The 22,554-nt window shown below is 34.2% G+C and overlaps 1 protein-coding gene across 2 annotated transcripts in view; it reads left to right on the top strand.

The window, feature by feature from the left end:
- Positions 1 to 22,554, top strand: part of TDRD3 (tudor domain containing 3) — a 211,316-nt gene that overhangs the window by 156,733 nt on the left and 32,029 nt on the right. For both annotated transcript variants that reach the window (XM_073212542.1, XM_073212543.1), the window contains exons 11-12: positions 10,552 to 11,402; positions 17,248 to 17,373. In XM_073212542.1, coding sequence (XP_073068643.1) covers positions 10,552 to 11,402; positions 17,248 to 17,373 — 977 coding nt within the window. The remainder of the gene's footprint in view (positions 1 to 10,551; positions 11,403 to 17,247; positions 17,374 to 22,554) is intronic.

Raw genomic sequence — 22,554 nt, 5'->3', positions numbered from 1 at the left:
CCTGCCCCTTCTGGGAGGAACTTCATTGTCAAATTCTTGGTGACTGGCAGATGCCAGACTGAGTACACACCAGAAACAGATGAGAAGAGAGAATGACTGTCCTTCCTCTATCCGTTGCCCTGAGAGGCTGCAGCGGTAAACACCTGTTGATATGTAAATGGACTAAGTTCAGGCAGGAGATTCTGGAAATTCTGGGATTTATCCCACAATATGGTAAGTTTTAAAAATCAAAGAGAGACCTCAAGCAGCTAGTGAAATTTAGAGTTCAAGTAGAGGTGGAGGAGCCAGCAAAGGAAACTGAGAAAGCAGCTGCCAATGAAGTAGTGGTATGAGAGCAACAGATAAGGATGGAAATTGTCCTTGGGTTTATATACCATCAGTAGCGTGCTGGTGAATATTTAACAACTGGCTCTGAGAGGAGAAGTGGGAAAGGGGAGAGGGATGTCCTTATTTTTAGCTTTTCCTGATTTCTGTGGTGTAAATATTTCCACTATGGCTGATTTCAAGCTGTCAACAGTTTAACAATCAGCTTGCACATTTTCCCTAAATTTAATAATCAGTTCTTCTTTGATGTTTAAGCTGGCTTCAGCATATCCCTAATTGGAGACTTTGACAAATACATAGTGTTAGTGAGGTGGTGGGGTTAGAAGACAAGCTAAAGAATATCCGGCAGATAAATATTCTATGAACATTAAAATGGTTATTTTGAAAAGACTGGAAGAAAGAACATATTTAATAGAGCATGAAAAAGTTATACTATAGGCTTGGGGTGATAGGTGATTCCTTTTCCTGCCTATCACATATTTTTAAAGGTTACATTTTATTTGGATAATATTTGGAAAGTATAATCATTTAATAAACCCTTGTGTTTATATGTACCTGTAAGAAATGAGACAGAATTCACAAAGAATAAATTTATACTGGAAATAATTTTTTATAAAGAAACAAAGTATAGAAATTTTGAGCTGATAGGCAAACTTTTATAGCCAAAAGTTTTTGTGATCATTGCAAAATATACACAATATCTAAAAATGTTTTCTACAAAAATCCCTAATTTATATCATTGAGAAAATTTGTTGAGAATTTTGAGGTTAAAAAAAGTATGTATAAGATGGCTTAAATATAGGCATAGGAATATTAGAAAGTGTTATGCTTCTGTTATGATGTGAATTCATGTACTGATCACTTAATACCATGTTTTTAAAACAAATATCCTTAATGATTTGTTTTTGATTTGCTTTACTTGTTGATTAGTAAACAGTAATTTCAGCTATTGCACTTGAAGCAGTTTATACATCAGTAGGAAACCTTTTGAACTATAGTACTATGACATCTTTAAAATAATGTTCAAGTCCGTAACTGGACATTCCTTTGGTTTTTCTTTACTTTTGTTTTCTTGCCCTTGAAAATAAAGTGGCTTTAAATTTCACTGCATGTTTGGGCTTCAAATTACGAATTCTCCTTTTTGTTTTGCTATAGTTTTATGAAATTGGCAAAAACTATGTTGCAAAAATAATATTTTGTCTAAAATCATCATACTCGTGATCCAGAAAATATTATTCAGCTTGGAAAGAAAAACCACACAAGTTAAGTTTTGTTTTTTGCACCTCACTGATGCTTCTTGTATGACAGTTTCAGTTGTTCTGTTTTTACAAGTTCAATAATGACAGTTCTCTGTGTTCAGTTAATGTTTCCATTATATTTTCAATAAATATTAATATTTGAGTTATAGCAAAAATAATATAAAGTTAGTATTTCTAAACAGTTTTGACCCTAAGTTTAGCATCTCTTATATAAATGCCCAGTTCATCAACAGGGGAGTGTTACCTGACTTACCCAGTCCCCCAATGTACAACTGAACTGAAAACACTGATGGCAGTAAGTAGTGTGGGAATGATTGTGAGACTGCAGTGCTACATTCGATTAAACAATTCTTGTGTTACTTTATGTCCCGAATATGCCAAGAACATGAAAATAATCCAATTTGAGAGGAGTTTTTTAAAAAACATGGAAGTGACTGGCAATGCTTATTTGTGTGCTAGGGTTGGTTGGAAGGAAGGACATAAGGAGTGGTCCTTTATACTTTAGGATTTAGAGCATTAGGATTAGCAGCCCTGATACCTCAGGTAAGATGTAACAACTACAAGCAACATGATAGCCTCCACAAAGCAGTGTCAGCATATGCCATATCCTCATCTACTTTAATGTTCCTTAATTGGAGGAAAGAAGCATTTAATATTGTTTTTCTTCATAAAAGCAATGCATGGTCATCAAAGGACACCATCACCAGAACAAAAAGGCAGCCTACAGTATGGGAGAATATATTTGTGAATGACATAACTGACAAGAGATTAACATCCAAAATATATAAAGAACTCACACACCTCAATACCCAAAAAGCAAATAACCTTATTAAAAAATGGGTAGAGGATATGAACAGACACTTCTCCAAAGAAGAAACTCAGGTGGCCAACAGGCACATGAAAAGATGCTCCACATTGCTAATTATCAAGGAAATGCAAATTAAAACCACAGTGAAATATCACCTCACACTAGTAAGGATGGCCAGCACACAAAAGACTAAGAACAACAAATGCTGGCAAGGATGCAGAGAAAGAGGAACCCTCCTACACTGCTGATGGGAATGTAAGCTAGTTCAACCATTGTGGAAAGCAATATGGAGGTTCCTCAAAAAACTAAAAATAGAAATACTATTTGACCTGGGAATCCCACTCCTGGGAATTTACCCAAAGAATACAAGTTCTCAGATTCAAAAAGACATATGCACTCCTATTTTTATTGCAGCACTGTTTACAATAGCCAAGGTATGGAAGCAACCTAAGTGTCCATCAATGGATGAATGGATAAAGAGAGGTGGTACATATACACAATGGAATACTATTCAGCCATAAGAAAGAAACAAATCCTACCATTTGCAACAACATGGATGGAGCTAGAGGGTATTATGCTCAGTAAAATAGCCAGGTGGAGAAAGACAAGTGCCAAATGATCTCCCTCATTTGTGGAGTATAACAATGAAGCAAAACTGAAGGAACAAAACAGCAGCAGACTCACAGACTGCAAGAAGGGACTAGTGGTTAACCAAAGGGAGGGCTGTGGAAGGGCGTGTGGGGAGGGAGAGAGAAGGGGATTGAGGGGAATTGTGTTTAGTACACATGGTGTGGGGCATCATGGGAAAGACAGTGTAGCACAGAGAAGGCACATAGTGACTCTGTGACATCTTACTACACTGATGGACAGTGACTGCATTGGGGTATGGTTGGAGACTTGGTAATATGGGTAAATTGTTTTTTCATGTGAAACCTTTATAAGAGTATATATCAATAATACCTTAATAAAAAATTTAAAATAAAAGAATGAAAATCAGCTAAGTTAAATAGATGTAGTCTCATTTAATGAAAAATTTGTACAAGTAATCCTTTTTTTCCCATGGCAAATGTATTGTTACGGTAATTCTAACCTGGGTTCCATGAGGAAATTCTGAAAATAATTCATGGTTATTACTGATTTAATGCTAGTAATGTAATGGTAGCTTACTGAGGAGGTATATCAGGGAAGTTAATAGTTGGGCCTGGAACCTGACTAGTGGTTCATCTCAGTTTTGCCCCGTTAATTTTATGACCTTGGCTAACCCTTCAGCTTCCTTGTCTGTAAAATGGGATTGGAGAATGTTATTAGTTACACCCTGAGATAAGCTCATTTGGTCTTTTAACTATATGAGGAATTTTAGGTACTCCCTGAACTAAACTTTTTTGTCTTCTTTGTTTTTGTTTTTGTCTTTTGGCACTTAGAAGCACTGGCTTGAATTTTGCATGCCTTTTGATCTTGACTGGAGAAGAGGCACCTTTGAAGTTGTATTATTAATGTGTGTTGCATTTTCTCATGTTTTAATGATTTGTTGATTTAAAGCAGCAGTGATCTTAATGCCTTATGCTCCCTAACCTTTTTTTTTTTTTCATTTACTTTCCTCTCTCTATTTTTTTAAGGAGATTTGGGACACTAAAAGGTAGTTCTATAAACCCTGAGTACCATAAATGTTTATTTTTTGACTTAGTGTTAAATTTAATGGATGTCATAGTTATGAAAGAATTTAATGATGACAAAAAAACTGTATATCTTTGAGTAACTAATGAAAGGAAATGCCCTGCCAGATAGTGTTATAACTAATGTTTATTCTTGTGTCCATTTTTTTCTGGGATTTGGTATTTTTATTAAACTTCATGAACATCAGTTTTGGGGCATTGATATGTACAACTTTTTCCCCTTTGAAATTAATAAATAGTGGTGATGTTTTTACTTAGAATTCTCCCTACAAGGGTTTTTTCAGAAACATATTACCTCCATGAAGTAAGTTTCTATCCCAGGACTTCTGTGCGTGTGCTATTTCTTCTCCTTGGACAGTACTCTTCCCTATTTTCATTGCATTTCTTCTCATATTTTAGGGCTCAACTGAAGTACCACTTCTTCAGAGAACCCCGTACCTACCCCACCAGTTGGTATACCCTCACTAAGCCCAGTTTTATCATAACAGTTTAGATTTTCCTCTTAGGCTTCGACAGTTTTAAGCTGTGTTACTTGTTTGTTTACTTGTTGTCTACCTGTTCCCATTACACCCGAAGCACCACAGGATAGAGAGGTTATGGCTCTTACCTACTGTTCATAGTGACTAGAGCAGTGTTGACAGCTGTCCATAGTCAGTGCTCAGCACCCATAGTACAGAGTAACTGAATGAATGAAAGAGGTGATTAGAATTGTTCCAGTTTTACAAGGCCAAACAAATACCCAGTGGTAGAACTGCGATTCATTTGCAATGGTCAGTCTAATTACAGAGACTCATGAGAAAAGCAGTTTCACAAATATTTTCAATTTGAATCTTCACCATAATCCTGTGATAAGTATCATTATCCACACTTTACAGATGAAGTGTGTCAAGTCTTTGTAACTTAGTCAGAGATAAGTCACAAGTAAGTGGGAGAATTAATTTATTTGGTCTTGGCGTCAGTGTTTAGGTGTTGTGCAGCCTTTTTCTATAATCAGTTGAACTCAAACTAAATCTTTCCCAGTGTGCTTTGATACAGACCTTTCTTACAGAAAGCAAAATAGAAAAGTATGTTTTCTATTTCAATGTTACACCCTTAGCTGAGCCCAGATGACAGTTTTAAACAGGCAATAATCTTGAATTTAGAAGCTTGCTCCAGTCCTATCGTTTTTAGTAACTGTATCTTTCTTTCAGCAAATACTTACTAAAAGCCATCTGTTTGCCTGAAATATTGTAGCTAGGCACTGGAGAAAACAATGCTTAGTAAGACTTAAACCCCACCCCCAATTTGATTAATATGTAATAATATTTAAAGCATCCACCTTTAAAAGCAAAGTACAGTATTGAAATGAATGAGTTACCTGTTTGTATTCACTTAAAAAGACGGCTACAATATGCAGTTAATTTAAAGAATATATTGCAGCCTATGGTATGTGCGTGAGTGCTTTTTTCATTTAAAAAAATCAGTGAAATGTGCATGGCATTATCTGTATGAATTACATAAAAAGGAAGAATAACCTCTGAAAATGTTAATAGTGGCTATCCCTAGAGGTAGATTTGGATAGGCAGAAGGTAGTATTTTCATTCTATCCATTTCTCATATGTAGAATTATAAGTGCTCTTACTTTTTAAAATATTTCTTAGCATTTTTTTAATATAGAAAAATGTTAAAGGGTGTATACAAGAAATTTTATCTGGAGAGTGTTTATGAATGTATTTTAAGTGAAAAACAGTAATATAGTATGATTTTAATTTTCTGATTATCAAATTTCTCCATAATGTAACTTTTATAATTTGACAATAAAAAAGTTTTTACTAAAACATTCTTTCTGCCTTGTTTTCAACAACAACAAAAGCAAACAAAACTAAACCAAGGTAAGGATCCTAACTAAAGATGGGGATTGGTGGTGGGGAAGATGTGCAAATTAGGAAGCGTGTTATCATCCAAGCATTGATTTTTTTAATAAGGTAATTAATTTAGTTTATTTGCATATTTATAATACTGCTAATAATCATCATGGTAACAGTGACCGCTAACATTTGCTGAATGCTTATTAAAGCCGGACACAGTTCTGAATACTTTGCATGTATTGACTTAGTTAACCTCTACGGTAGACTCTGTTGTTATCCCTACCTTAAAGATGAGACTCAGAAAAGTTAAATTTCTTGCCTAAGGTTAGAAAACTACTAAGTGGCAGAGCTGTGATATAATGTATGCAGTGCTTCACCAGAGGTTGTGACCTACACACCATGATATCTCTAAGTGCCAGTTGGTGAGCTTCTAAATACCAGTCCATTTGTTAAATGCGGCTTTAGTTTTTTCCTGCATTAATGGAAACAGTTGTCAATTTTAGGTCAGGTTTCTGACAGTCTTAGTATCCAAATTAGTATTTTCTGCCCAACAGAGATTGTGAGACTCTTTGTGAATTCTGCATCTCCCTCCCCAGGTGAATAGATGTAGGTGATAAAATTGTAGCTCACATGTTGGTTTCATTCTGTTTTGTTCCTCTGGCAGGCACCTTGGCATTGTGGAAAAATAGTGCGCCTTGGCATGAGTTAAGATTTGAATTTAAACTCTGGCTTCCACATTTTTTAGCTGCTAGCCTTGCTTTGTTTTATTTTATTCGCAAAAATAAAGATTGTAATATTGCCCTTCAGGGTGGTTGTGAAAACTACATGAAATAATGTAGGCAGAAGTGTCCTTTAGAGTAGAGTCAGACACAAATATTAAGACACATCTTCTTCAGGTAGGTATCTCAGAGTAAAATGAAGAATCGTCTTGGAAAACAGAATTTACCTGTTTTCCAGCTGTGAAATGCAAGTGCAACTGTGACTGGAGAATGGATATTCGGCAAGGAAGTATTAATATTTTAAGATGTCTGATTAACTCAGCACATTCTTACATACAAACCCAGATAATATGTGACAGTTAATACATTTATTTTAATGATCCTTGCATTTCAAATCATGGTGACATAAAACATTGTGATCAATTATCTTGTAAACATACATTTTGAAACTCATGATCTGGCCTAACAGCATTTATCACAAGTCCAGCTAAACTTATGCAGCACTCTTTGGTTAGTTTTTTTCATATGAGCTTTTATCACTTTTATCTTTCAGAAGTTTTCACAGTTTTATGTATTTGGTGACAAATTTTCTATTATTTTTGATAATATTCTTTTTCCCTTTTTCTCCTATTTAATAATAAATGTTACCAATTTCTATTTGTGCTTTTATTTCATCTCTCCTCTTCAGGTCATTAAAAAGAACTTATGCATTTTATTCTGCTTCCTATATGAAAAAAAAATCTTAGTATTTTTATTATGAGAGTGATTGTAGACCTAACTTTTGGAACCAGTTAGTATTTTGGGTGCTTTGGAATCACCATGCTTTCTCGAGAAGTTATGGCAGAGAGTAACTAGATTTTAACTGGAGAGCTGAGTTCTCTATTTGATTTTGGGACTATTAAAAATTACTTAAAATAATCTTTTCCACAATTTAGTAATTGAGTATATTCTGTTATTTCTTTAGCCCATTTTCAAAATATTTACTTTGGCTTCATTACTTGAGAACCTAGGACAAAAGTTACTGGGTGTAAGAAAATCTAAGAGTGAGGAAACATTTAAGGACTTTCCTTTCTTACTGTTAGATTATTTTGGAATGAAGTGGATGTGTATGAAAACTATATTCTTTTTTTTTTATTAAGGTATCATTGATATACATTCTTTTGAAAGTTTCATATTAGCAACATTGTGGTTACTACATTCACCCATATTATCAAGTACCCGCCACACACCCATTGCAGTCACTGTCCATCAGCATAGTAAGATGCTATAGAGGCACTGCTTGTCTTCTCTGTGCTGCACTGCCTTCCAGTGACCCCCCCTACATTATGTGCGCTAATCATAATGCTCCTTAATCCCCTTCTCCCTTCCTCCCCACCCCTACTCTTTCCCTTTGGTAACTGCTAGTTCCTTCTTGGAGTCTGTGAATCTACTGCTGGAGAACTATGTTCTTTTAAAAGCACAGTTGTACCTTCTGCTTCATTTAGTTTGATTTTTAAGAGCAATTCTCACTTTAAAAATAATTTCCTTCATAGATTCTTCTTTGACTATACCATCTCAGCATAATAACAGAAATGAAATATATTCATTATTAGTAAAATTACTCATTCTGTAATCTAATGTATGTCATCAATTAAATAGATTAGGAAATCTACCCTTTTTTCGTTTAGAACTGAAATCAAATTCTCCCACACCTACCAACCATAGTTGAAGCCTTCATTCTATATACATGGTTATCCATACCCCCTTCTATAGTCCAGGATATTTAGTTACTGTCACGATGGCCTAATTTATTTGTACTTCCTGACCATCTTAGATATCAGTGGCCCTAACTGGGATGATATAAGAAAAATTGAACCTTGAACACAACAGGTCTAAAATACTTACTTCATAAGTATCTATTCAAACTAATTGGCAGCAAATAAAATACCTTCATATTTGACCTATTTTGGAAGCTGAAAATTTTCTTCAACTCACTATACAAAGGACTTCTCTATTAAGGAAATCTCATACCTTTATCTTCAGACTACTGTAGGGACTATTGATAATGTGTATAAAGTGCTAGTACATAATGTCTAATATATAGCACACCGTGAAAGGCAACTGCTGTTTTTATTCTTTAATAATGACTGAAACAAATACTATTACATGCTTTCTGCTGAAAATGCTCTTTGTGTCCTGCTTATGTTCACTATTTACTCCTGGATAATAAACAATGCCAACAGAAAGTGTCATTTGTACTTTCTTCCTCCGTTGTTTTGCACAGCATGTCTATAACATTATTACCAAACATATTAACTGGTCCTTAGTGTACATGTCTTGTTTCTCTACTCATATTCCAGGGTCACAATATTTCATAACAGGGGAACTGCTAACATTTTGGGTCAGGCTGTTTCCTGCACTGCAAGAAAATTAACCTTTTTGGCCTAAAGCACTAAATGCCAAAGCACCCTCCCTGAAGGTGACCATTTTTCTTATTTCTAAAGAAAAATTTATTGTCAACTGCAGTTGTTTAAAATAAGATATCTGTCATATATTGATAAAGCAGATTTGGGAAAAAGTGATTTTTAGAAAATGTTTCCATAAATTGTTTTGGCTCGTTTTTGAAATCTTTCATATCTGAAAAATATATACTCTTTGTTCCAATTAATGCATGATTTGGTTGGATAGAGAACTGGACTTAGAAAACAATTCTCACTTAATTTCAAAGACATTTAAAGTCAGTCATAATGGCTTCTAGCTTCCAATGGTTATGTTGAGAAGTTTCTTGCCATTTTAAATCTTTCTCTTTAGTCTGTGACTTGTTTTGTCATTCAGGAACTCTTAAAGATCTTTTTCCCTGTTGTTTCAGGCATTTTAGCTGGTACCTTTTTTTCCATCAATGGGTGTTTGGAAATGTATGGAGACAGTTGTGGTCCTCACAGTGATGAGGAATGCTGGGTGTGGGTGCTCTAGTGCCTAGAGGTCAAAAAGGTTAATTTTCTTGCAATAGAGGAAACAGTCTGACGCAAAATGTCAGCAGTTCCCCTGTTATGAAATATTGTGACCCTGGAACATGAGTAGAGAAACAAGACATGTATACCAAAGACCAGACAATATGTTTGGTAATAATGTTATAGACATGCTGTGTGAAACAATGGAGGAGGAAAATGTAAAGACATGATACAAATTGAAATAAAAATCACTATGTGAATGCAGTCATTAAATTGTCTATGAGTATATATTTACCATGTTACTGCTTTTGATTTCTAGTTGGACATTATCCGCACTATTGTGCTTATTAACCAGACTTTGATACTTTTACTCTGTATTTACAAGTAGTACCTGCTCTTAATTACTTTGAAAGATCAGGAGAGTTAATAATTCTCTTCTATAGTAGAAGATCTGTAATCTAAACACTTAGCAACTGCAGATCCAGATAGATTTGAGAAATAACATATTTGCAAAGGCTAGACCTTGACTGACAATAACTATGCATTTTTTAATTGGAATGGGATTTAGCAAGGAGTTGAGGAAAGGTTGTATGTGTGCAGTTTCATGGCAGCTTCTGAGGTGGCCGTTTGCAACTCCCAATCATTAATGTCTTAGAAATGAATTACCAGAGCAACATATATAGGTAGCTATATTATAAGAATGCAAGCATTCAGGGACAAAGACAAATTGCTTTTGAATTATCCACCATTTTTTCATGGTTCCTGTCAATGCTTTACTTCACTAATGTGGCTGATCAGAAAGACTGTCCACTAGAAATGCAGGCCTCTAAGGAAGCAGAGCGGGTTAGGATAATGAAGTGGAAAGTTAGTGGACGATTTTAAAATAGTAGTCTGATAATTTTGTATTAACATAATGGCTGCTAAACATTTTAAAGTAATTGAGTATTAATGCAGAGTATTCATTTTCATATGCATGTGATTTACTTTTCAGAACCTAAGTCACAGCTGCAGCAGCTTCATCAGGGACAACACAGATTGTCAAATACTGATCAGAATGGAGTGAAAGATAATAATCAACCAAGGTATCTTCCTCGAAATGATACCAGACAGCCAAGAAATGAAAAACCTCCTCGTTTTCAAAGAGACACTCAAAATTCAAAGTCAATTTTAGAAGGCAGTGGATTACCTAGAAACAGAGGCTCTGAAAGACCAAGTACTTCTTCAGGATCTGAAGTATGGGCTGAAGAGAGAATCAAGTGTGATAGACCATATTCTAGATACGATAGAACTAAAGATATTTCATACCCTCTAAGTTCTCAGCACAATGACGGCGCTTTTAAAAAAAGGGATAACTCTATGCAAAGCAGATCAGGAAGAGGTCCATCCTATGGAGAGGCAAAAGAAAATCCACTTCATCAAGAATCTATAGATTATAATAACCAAAAACGTGGAAAAAGAGAAAACCAAACAGCGAATCCTGATCATTTTTATGACAGGAAACCACGAACAATAAATAATGAAGCTTTCAGTGGTGTAAAAATGGAAAAACATTTCCATATAAATACTGATTACCAGAATCCTGTCCGAACTAATAGTTTCTTTGGTGTTCCAAATGGAGAGACAGAAATGCCGCCGAAGGGAAAACGAGTAGGGCCTATTAAGCCAGCAGGACCCATCACAGCTGCACCCTATGATGATAAAATATTTTACAATAGTGGGCCCAAAAGAAGATCTGGGCCAATCAAACCAGAGAAAGTACTAGACTCGTCTATTCCTATGGAGTACTCAAAACTCTGGAAACCTGGAGATGAATGCTTTGCACTTTATTGGGAAGACAACAAGGTATGCATTCTATAAAGTTATATATACTAATAGTACTAAAGGCAACATTCCCGTGAGACTATAGAGAGCCACTGCTTTAGGACTGTGAATTTTGTTCTACAATTGTCCCTGTTTAAAGTGTTTAAACAGATTTATAGATGTATAATTTATAAAAGAGGAAAAATAATATATTTAATATGTTCTATGGATGCTGAGGGAGAATGAGTCCCATACAGTTTGGTTAGGTTAGGTGAGATTTTTAGCTTGCATATCAGAAAAGTATTGTAAGAGTGATTAAGTGAAGTTGATAAGTTATTTCACTTATCATCAACTGAATTATTAATGTTTGCATTTCTTTCTAGTGCAATTACTCTCATTCACAGGACGAAAATTGGTTGAGTGGCACAGAGTTAAATTCTACAGATTTCTTTTAAATTAAAGAAAATATACACAATCAGCCCACTTTTTTAAAAAAATTAAGAGCAGAACAACTAATTATTTAGCTAATAGATAGTAATTATTAAGCCAATAATTGAAACAGTTTTTAGTTCTACATTATGTGCTGGCTGAAGGGGAAAGAGGAAAATCATGGAGAAAAGGGAAGGGAAGGACAGAAGGTGAGGTCAAGAAGAAATACAGTGACTCAGATGAAAGAGCCTGGCTGAGAGGGAGAAGGCCAACATGGTGACAACAGGCAAGGGACAGGACAAAGGGGCCCCGGGAGAGGAGGGCCTTCGAGCGAGCGTGTGTTCCCCTGCACTCAGCATGCCCACCGTGCTGTGTACTCTTGGCATCCTCGAGACTTGATGCAAACGTCCCTTCATAGAAGAGGCCTTCTTTGGCCTGCCCCCTCCTCCCTCCTATATGACTGTCATTCTCAGTCAGGGCCTTGTTCACTTTCTAAAACTTACCACATTTTGTAAGTATTTTTGGTTTAGTTCCTGGGTTTATAGCTCTTTCCCCCACCATAATTTTAAGTTCCTTGGTGGGTGGGCGATGGCTGTCTAGTTTTCTTCTGCAGCCCTGCCCCTCCTACAGTGTAGGGATTTCATAAATATTTGTTGACTCTGTTAATTAGTAACTTCTGAGGGAGGTAGTTACAGAGATATCAGCAAAATAATAAAAACAAACTGAAGGAGTCATAGTGTGAGAGCCTGGGGTGGATGTGAGGATCAAGTCAAAGAAAAAAATAAATATTTCATAGGTAGAGTAGTTTCAGTTGATAAGGTAAGGATGTGCCTGAGGGAGTGTGTGTGTGTGGCTAGGAGGAGGGTGAAGGTAGAGTTAACTGAAAATTTCAAGGAACTGAAATTCGGGGTAGGGAATGTGGTTGGAGCTTTTAAAAGAATGCTATAGGGCTTGGGACCAAGAAGAAGGCCCCATGTGTTCAGTGAATGATGAGGTTGTTAAGGTATTGCCTGATGATAGCAGCAAGGATGGGTACAGGCTGCTAATTAAATGGCATCGATTTTAAGGTTTTTGTATGAATGTGGGATAACATCTGTAAAAAGCAGCATCTCTACTGTCAGGTTTTTATTCAGGACTAGAAGGAGGGGAGTAGACAGTTCTAGCTGGGCCTTTTCTTTTTTTCCAGATAAGCAAAAGCCTTCCCAGAAATATCAACCTTGTTGGTTGGAACTATTTCATATGACTACCCCTCAACTTTTAGGGGCCATGGAAAGCAAGCACAACTGTTCTTCACTATCCAGACTATCAGATTTGGGTAGTTGAGGAATTATGTTTAGCTATTTCTCTCTTATGAGAGAAAAGACAAGATGAGTAGTTGGAAATCAGCGTTGGTCTAGAGCTAGTAGCGCCCGCCTGAGAGGAAGTGGCCACTTGTTTCAGATGCTTCTGTGAAAGGTTAATTAAAATGAGGTAGGAAAATTCTGTACTGGACAATGTGAAGTTATTGGTGACCTTGATGAGCAGAGGGAATAAGAGATGGGATTTCATTCAAGTACTATAATGCTTGAAAGGCTTGGTTAAACAACATAGGTTTTCCATTGATATCCCACAAGGATCGTGCCCTCGTAGTAAGTGCGAAACTAATACAATCAAGCCATTACAAAACCTGAAACCAGCCCTCTACAGGATCAAGGTTACCTGCCTGTTCACTGTCTGCCTGCCAAAATAAATTATAATAATTTTGGGTGAAAAATTAACATTTTCTAGAACCTCATCTGCAACATCTGGCATCCTATAAAAAATTATGAAGCGTGGTTAAAAATAGAGAAAGTTTATGAATGACCAGAAACAAAGCAACAGAGATCATAGCAGGTTTTCTGATATTAGACTTAGCAGACAAGTTCTTTAACACATACTGAGTATTCAACAAACCATAATTGAGCAGTTGCTAAGTGTCAGGTGCTTGGGATATATCAGATAGTTCTGGCTGTGCTATCACCAAATGCCTTCAAATACCTGATGAAATTGTTAATAAAGTTCTACTTTTAATTGTAATTGTCTCAAAAAATCAACAATACTGAATTCATCTATTACCTCTGCTAAATATATTCAAAATACATTTGACCCTTTAGTAATGCAGGGACTAGGGGTGTCAACCCATGCAGTGGAAAATCTGTGTATTACTTTTGACGCTCCAGAAACTTAACTACTAGTAACCTACTGTTGACATCAAGCCTTACAGATAGCAGAAACAATCGATTAACACATATTTTATATGCTACATATGCTATTACAATAAAGTAAGCTAGAAAAAATAAAATGTTTTTTCAAATTGTCACAAATATCCAAAAATGTTCCAAATATATTTATTTTAAAAAGTCCGCATGCAAGTAGATCCAGGCAGTTCAAGCCCATGTTGTTCAAGGGCCAACTAATGTCATATAGCTTCTGAAAGACAGTACCTAACAAGTCCCCAAATGTTTGAGCCTTTAGAGTATTCCTAGAATAGTTGGATGATCTCCTAAGTAACTACTTTGATTTTAATTGGGTGTATACTTTCCATTTACAGTAAGAGCTCTGGGCTTTACATAAATTATACCATTAAGCAAGTAAGATAAACAGTATTCACCTCCAGAAAGAGATGGAATTATCATCTGAAACTATGTAATTTAAGAGATAGGTTAATGTCTTCTCAGGAATATGCAGCTTTCCTTAACCTACAGAGTTAATATTTGAGAAAGGACTGGCTCTGTCACTGAGAGACTAGAACCTTAATTGCATTGTAGTGATGCTTTGGAGTTGATTAATTAGTTAGTATAAACTGTAATTTAAAAAATTTCTCACAATATCTTGCCTTCTCTCAAGCTTTACTTCCATAGAAGGATTTGGGAATTTGGGATAGTTCTCCCTGTAGATTGCTATAACTAGTTCAGTAATTTGTGTCCTCTCAGCTGGAATACTCTAGCAATCTCTAAATTAGCCTCCATGCCTTGAAACTTACTACTCTTAAACTTGTCATTGAAACTGCCACCACTCTGATCCTGGACCTAGACCATATCATTCTTCCTAGTTAAAATCTTTCACCTGTAGAATAAATATAGCCCCTGGCATGCATATAGAGCCTCAGTCGGCTGGCCTTTACCTTCTTGTCCTGCCTAATTTCCTATTGGTTGACCCTTTTTGTCACATCATGCATAATTAATTTTTAAACTGTAGTTTGCTGCACTCATCTCCTTGTGTTTGATGTAACCTTTTTATGTTACTTTCCCTGGAACACCCTCCTTGGTCCTTTACTTCACTAAACTCTCTTCATCCTTGAAGATTATAGCCATTGTTATCGGCCCCGGGAAGCTTTTCCCAAACTCCTCAGCCTTATTAAGTGCCATCACCACACCTTTATCGCAGTACTTTCCACATTATATAGAAGTCATTCTTTACATGGGGTATCTCTATTAAACTGTAAATTTCTGAAAGAATGTCATCTCATTTGTTTTCTGTACAATATATTATGATTCATTGTTTGTTGACCTTACCTGAACTGGCATAATTATCTGAGAAGCTTACAGTGGAAGTACAGGTTCAGAAATACAACGATTCACAGAATGCAGAAAAGATGAGGCTCAGAAATAAAGGAGGAAGGGATAGATGTGAATGTATATTAAGAACTCTAAAATAAGGAAAATTCCAGCATGCTGTCTCTAAACTTGCTAGCATCCAGACCCAGGAAGGCAACACCATAGATTAACTTAATGACCTTTGTAGTATGAAGTTTACTCATTAATCAGTAAAAACAGATTCTTCCCTGGTATATCCTAGTTCACTCCTATTTTAGAAGGATGTGGAAAGTAAGAGTTTTTGTTGCCTTTAGCATTTTCTGATTCTCGTGAGCCTATTAAGAGATGCTTTTAGAGTAGATGGTATTATAGTAGAGCATCCAGCTACCCCAGTTTGAAGAAAATATTTCTTAAGAGTAAATAGTTTTTCATTTCCACTTCATGTTTAATAAGCAACATTTAGAACTATAATTTTGGTCCTGAATGGGTCAACCTATAGCGGAGGAGTACTCCAATCAGTTAACCTATTTTCGGTTACCTTAACACGTAAATTTTTAAGCTCTAGTTGTTATGTTAAAAAGTTCCTTGTGAGTTTGTTAATATACTATGTTAATTAGTTCCCAGAGCCAAGTTATAGTGAGTAAGCTGATAAAAGTTACTGGTCTTACAAAGTCTCAAATCCTATAAATCCTGGATTTAAGTAATATGCTTACTTAATATGTTACCCGACCTCCTTCCCCACCACCCCTCCCCTGCTCCCTGTGATGACTGCCCCAATGAGCCGTTTTCTTTGAGATTTATTTTTGTCATATATTTGTTTTTTAAATAAATTGATCTATAGTTATATATTCTGCTTAGTATCTAAGAATGATTTTCCTAATGTTAGTCAAACGGATTTGATGCCTAACAACAAAACATGGTACTAGTTCCTTTTACATCTATTAGCATGTGAATATTATTCTCTCTCTGACTCTCTTAGTTCTATCCTGACATCTTACTACTGCTCAGGTTATAACTCCTATGGATGAGAGAACTAATCTCTTTTTTTAGCCCAGTTTATGATTATCCAAAGGTAAGTTTTCTTTCTTAAAAATACTATTCTTCTATCTACATTTGCCCTCTTACAGCACTAAACTATGTTTTCTACCTTTATCTTGCATCTACCTACCACTTCAGCATTTTATTAAAAATAAAAATAATAATAATAATAAAGGGAGAAATGTGGGATCAACATATAAATCAAGTACAAAAATCAAACGAATATTCATATTTGACCTGATTGTTTATAGGTCATAATGTGTGATCAAAACCGAAAGTTTCTGTGATGAATGCCCTTGTACTGTTCACCATGTAAGAATTTATTCACTATGTAAGAATTCGTTCACCATGTAAGAACTTGTTCGTTATGCTTCAGAAGATTGGAGACTTATGAGAATTAGACTTGAGATGGATTAATGATTGTACATTGAGCATTGACCCCCCTATACAGAATTTTATTGTAGTTAACAACCATTTGATCAATAAATATGAGAGATGCCCTCTCAAAAAAAATACTATTCTTCTATAAGTTATTTTCTTTAAAATATTGTATATTGAAAAGTTGCTGAAAGAGTAGATCATAATTGTCATCAGAAGAAAAAAAAATTTTAACTGTAGTGATGGATGTTAGCTAAACTTGTGATTCTACCCCTAACATACACAAGTATCAAATCACTGTGTTGTACAGCTAAAACTAATACAATGTTTTATGTCAGTTATATCCCAATAAAAATTAATTTTTAAAAAGAAATGAGCTTTCAAAAAAAATTATACATGGTAACACTTTGAGTATTTATAGTCATCATATATTACTCTAGGCAGACTGGGTTGAGTGTCACACTAAAAACTCCTGTTTTTCTCCTCAGTTTTACCGAGCAGAAGTTGAAGCTCTCCATTCTTCAGGTATGACAGCAGTTGTTAAATTCATTGATTATGGAAACTATGAAGAGGTGCTCCTAAGCAACATCAGGCCCATTCAAACAGAGGCATGGGTATGTGAACCAAACTCTCTACAAAGGCGTAAACTATTTTGAAGAAAATAACATAGTTCTAAAAGATTAGTCATAGTAATACAAAGTTTGCCAGTAGAAAAATATTTTGGGTATACTTAAAACTGGCTGCACTTGAAGTAAGGTTTTAATTTAATAATTATACTGAACTACAATAAAAATGAATGCATTGAAATTACTTTTCTTATATAATGCTTTGTTATGCTTTGGAAATAGGTGCCCTATTTATATGTTAGCCAAAAATTTATATGTATAAAATGAGTTTTTATGCATATTTTGTTCTTTCCAAGTTTTGTTACTTTAAATTTGACTAAATTATGTCCAACAGTTGTCCAATTTAAATCTCTGTTGGATACATGTATATTCTTTATTATTCTAGTTATATGTAAAATTTAAGAAAAACACTTTAAATTATATATGAATTCACACTGCATTTACTACACATATTTATGTGTGTGTATGTTCAGATTATAAATGTTTGTTTAATAATTATTTGATTAATTTTGTTGCCAAATGATATGTCAAGCTGTGTGGTAATTTTAATGATGTAATTTAGAACATTGGCCTTGTGGAGTCCATTTTATACAGGACTTATGTGACTTTATATAGATAGATTGTAGACTACATTTAGGCAAAAACAGGAGGACAAGGCATATTAGTATTCATTGTATAAATTTTAATTCCTTTCTTGTGGGTAGCTTTTAATAAACTTAATAGAAGCCTAATTTTTTTGGGTTTCCCTAAAATATCAAAATATACTAGAAAGTTGTGTCATCCAGATAGTAGTTTCCATCATTGAAGCATGATTGTTTTCTCATGAGCTGCTTTTAGTTTAGTTTCAATTTGGCCTTATATTTTTCTGTCTTGATCTCAGTATCATGGCCCCTGCCCACCCCCCAAAAGCCCCAAGAAAAAGAAAGAAAACAAACAAAAAATAACATAGTAGCAGTAATCATGTTTTGGACCATGAATCTTTATTCTTTACCTTTTTATTCTATTCAGCTCCTCTGCCTTTTTTTTTAAATTGGATTATACCTTTTTATTCTAGAAAAATGTCATTTTCTAGATGATTTATCATTTCATACTTTATAGTATATTACTAATGGTTGATGTTTAATTAAGATCCTTTCCCTCACTCTCAACTCCGTAGAGTTTAGTTGCCCTTTTCCTAAAAGACTAAAATACCATCAATGTCTAATTTGTCTTTTCTTAGACAAACTTGATGTAACCACCAAATTTTTACCCTTCTGATATCATATGGCTTTCCGTTGTCTTTTCTTCATTAATACTCATATCTAGTTTTGATGGTAAAACTAATTTATTGAGTCTGTATTTCTAACAGTTGAGTCTTGGTTTACTATTCATCATGTGTTCCCGAATGTTTTTAACCATTACTGAGAGTCAAAACAGAATTTTATGTTTAGTTTTTTTTTTTTGAAAGATTAGTAAAAGATTAATTTTTTTCTTTTTTTCTCTAAGGAAAATCTTAGGTTTTTTTTACTTCCCTTCTTCTCTACTTCCTCCTCCTGTTTCAGGGTGGCCATAGCTGATGAGCACATTGGTCATTCCTCACTGTAGCTCTTCCGTTCAGTGGTGTTTGGTACTGAAGTGATCATTTTCTTTCTACAGTCAGTGATTTTTTCCTTTTTCTCCCGTAATAGTCCTCATTGCTTTATCTCTGATTTTAGGTCAGTGTAAATTAAGCTGGATACTACATTTATCAGATGTCACTGCCCATATAGTGAATCTGAACCACAGCAATACTTCTGTATTCTTTCTACCCAATTGTATATATTCATCTATGCTTTTTTATGCTGTTTTTTTTAACCTATTTACTTTTCCTGCAGTCAACCCAAAATTCTTTTAAAAAATGCTTGAAATATTTTTCATAAAGAGGCAGGATAGAATCACTAAATCTTTTGGAGATTCTGGTTTTTCTTCTACTTATAAATAATTAAATGATTATTGGTGTTTTATGATTTTGCATAAAAAATACTGTAACAAATATTTTTGGAACATAAACATCCTTCTTGAGGATAGGGTCATCCTTTTTTATCTGAATGAAAAATTGACTTACAGAAGAAAGTTACAGAAGCAGCTTTCTCTTGATATCTAGAAGCCACCAGCTTAATATACCTTCACCCATCTCATTTTTTAAAAATACATATGTGCGTGTATACATAAAAAGCTCCTAAAGAAAAACCATTATGTGGCTTTCAGCACATTTAATTTAGAGTTAGTGTAGAGTTCTTAGCCTCTGAGAGTATTAATGTTGGGGTCTGTGAGCATTTGTTTGTTTTCTGTAACTGGGAAATTTAAGTGTCACATTAATCAAAAGCAAAACATTCATTATACCAATAGAAAGTAGCTCCAATTGATAACTCATACTAAAAACTAAAGGGCTGCAGAGGTGCAGCAGTACTGTTAGAGCCATAACATACTTATTCACTCTCACTATGGGTTATATAATTTTTAATTTTTTAACTTTCACTATGTATGTACATTAACTTAATTTTATTTGTGAAATGATACTATATCTTTCATGAAGGTTTCTGTTTGTTATTGACACAAGATTTTGGAAAACCTTGTTTTCCTAAATGTAGCAATGACTATTCATTGAAAAATTTTTAATAGTTTGCAGGAAAAATGACCAACAACCTGCATATAAACCAAAAACCTTTATAGAAATCAGTTGTCTGTGTTCTTAGAGGTATAAGGAAAAATCATTAAATAAAAAGCATGAAATATTAAGAGACTCAATGACTAATCGTCTCTTGTATGGAAAATTAAAGTAAAAATCAAGTTCATAGTTTAAATCTAATAGTTAATATTTTCCTAAATGAAATTTAGAAAATGAAGTTAGGTCTATATATGTATATAGACCAAATACCTATTTTCCCTTTCCATCTGGGAACACCTTTTTACTTCCAGAACATACTCAGTGATTATATTTTAGATGGTGAAAATACATGATCTGATTATGCTTAAATATTTTGTTTTCTCCAAAATGATTTACTAAACTTTTTGGTAAGTCTTCCTTGATTTTTTTGTTCTAGCTAGATTTCACCTGGTTCTTTTAGCTAACATAAAATACTGTCTTAATTTTAATGTCTTTATTATAGTAAACTCTCAGTCATATATAATGTAGGATTCACAGCTCATTCTTAACTGGTTAAATTTTCTAATTTTTTTTAATGTACTTTGAACATTGTAGAATTTTTATTATTTTACTGAAGTAAATGAAACATAATGGAACCTCATTTTATTTGTAAAATTATATAGGGAGAAAGCTGTAATATTATTTTATATTGCTGACCACTGTATGAAAGCACATTAGGGGCAAAGAAAACCTGCTTATTTGTGTTCTCTGCAGGTCCTTTCCAAATTGGTTCCTTTTAACTCTAAAACTAATACCAGGAAACCAGTAAAAAGATGCTACAGGCAACTTGGAATTACTATAAAATTCCCTGGCACTGCTCAGACAAATCCTTTGTTTTAGGATGGTGTTGCTTCTGAATTGCTTTTCTAAATCTGAAAAGAACTGCCAAGTCTTGATTTTCCAAGGATATTTATGACCTGGATTCCACTGAGACTTTCATATCCCAAGAAATGTTTTAGAACATGCTGGTTTCTAAACTTCCGTTTGTATTCGCTTCCCAGTATCAGGAAATGATCATTGTTTAGCTATAGTTCAACTAGAAAAAAGAGTAATTGTGTAGATAATATTTAGTTCTAAGACTTAACATACACATCATTTTGGGCAGTAATTCTGAAAAATGACAGATAGATTGTTACTGTTTTAGATGGTCATCCATTCTTAAATATTTTTCTGCAGAGTATTCATTTATTTCACCAATATTCATTGTACATCTTTTATGTGTCAGGTTCTATTCTAGGTGGGGGTAAGAGTACAAAACACACAGAAATCCCTTCTCACTGCATAAATTAGAAGAAAGTTATAGTTCCAGTTATGTGAGACCTAAATATCTCATGAGGGTTTTTATTAGTTCTTGAAGCTTTGAAGCACAATACAAGTGGAGAAACTCTTGTTAACTGAAGTTTTAATTTAAATAAAGTATAGATTTTATTCCACCTTAGTGGGTAATTCTGAAGATAAAATTAATGTGGAAGAAGAAAGTATGACTTAATCAATTTTACTTATGTAAAAGTTCTTAGATATTTATTTTATCTATTTAAAAAGCAAAATTTGTTTTTAGGAGGGTTTGGGTTCTATTTTTTAAATAATTATGTATTTTTTTCAGTTTTAGCATACTTTATAAAAAGAACAGTATCAAGTTTTACTTTTGAAATAACATGGCACAACATTTATTTTATAATGACATCCTGGGAAGCACATTTGAATGTTACCTCTTCAAATTCAAATAATGTTCATAAAAGCCATAAATTATTCTACCATTTGTAAAAATACTAAAAAGACACATATAACCAAAAAAAACCCTCTAACCTATTTAATGAGAAAGGCGACTGAGAGTTATGATATATAAATTTATGAGTTAAAATGAACCTTAAATGTATTAGAACAAGGTCATGTTAGTAATTTTAACAACATAGTGATAAATCTAGCCTATATCTAGTTTGTATTTGATATCAAAAATCATAATAGATATTAAGAGAGGACAACTGTTATAGAAACCATTCACTTCAAAGGAAAATTAGCACTATGTAAAGTGAGATTCTGCCAATTAGTAACCAGTGAAAAGCACAAGCACCTATATGATCATAGTTCCAGAAGATTTTTCACTCTTTTATTCATAAATTCTTGAATTTAGTGGGTGTCATTTACCATAATTAAATTTCTGCACTAGGAACATAAAGTAGTTAAGGTCACTGAAATACTGAAATATGTTTTCTTCCATCATACATATTTTGGGAAACTAATTTCCTTTCAAAGATTACCATATAGGCAGTGCTCATTTTGCTTTGTGGTGTGAACAGAAAGTAAATCAGAAAGAAAATGTATAGCTAGTGTAGCCCCATTTAAGAATATATTTTCAAATCATAGGTGATGGAATTTGGGGGATTACGCGCAATATCTTTAAGCTTTGTTTTAGTGAAGTTTGGTTGTATTTAAAGTGCTCTATTTATTTCTTCGTCTATCACGCACCCTGTCACAATTCCCACACAAGGTTGTGGGTTATGCAA

The sequence above is a fragment of the Manis javanica genome, chromosome 9 (assembly GCF_040802235.1).
Source record: "Manis javanica isolate MJ-LG chromosome 9, MJ_LKY, whole genome shotgun sequence".
NCBI classification, from domain to species: domain Eukaryota; kingdom Metazoa; phylum Chordata; class Mammalia; order Pholidota; family Manidae; genus Manis; species Manis javanica.
Note: the sequence above shows the minus strand (reverse complement) of the source record. Positions and strands in the feature narration are given on the sequence as shown.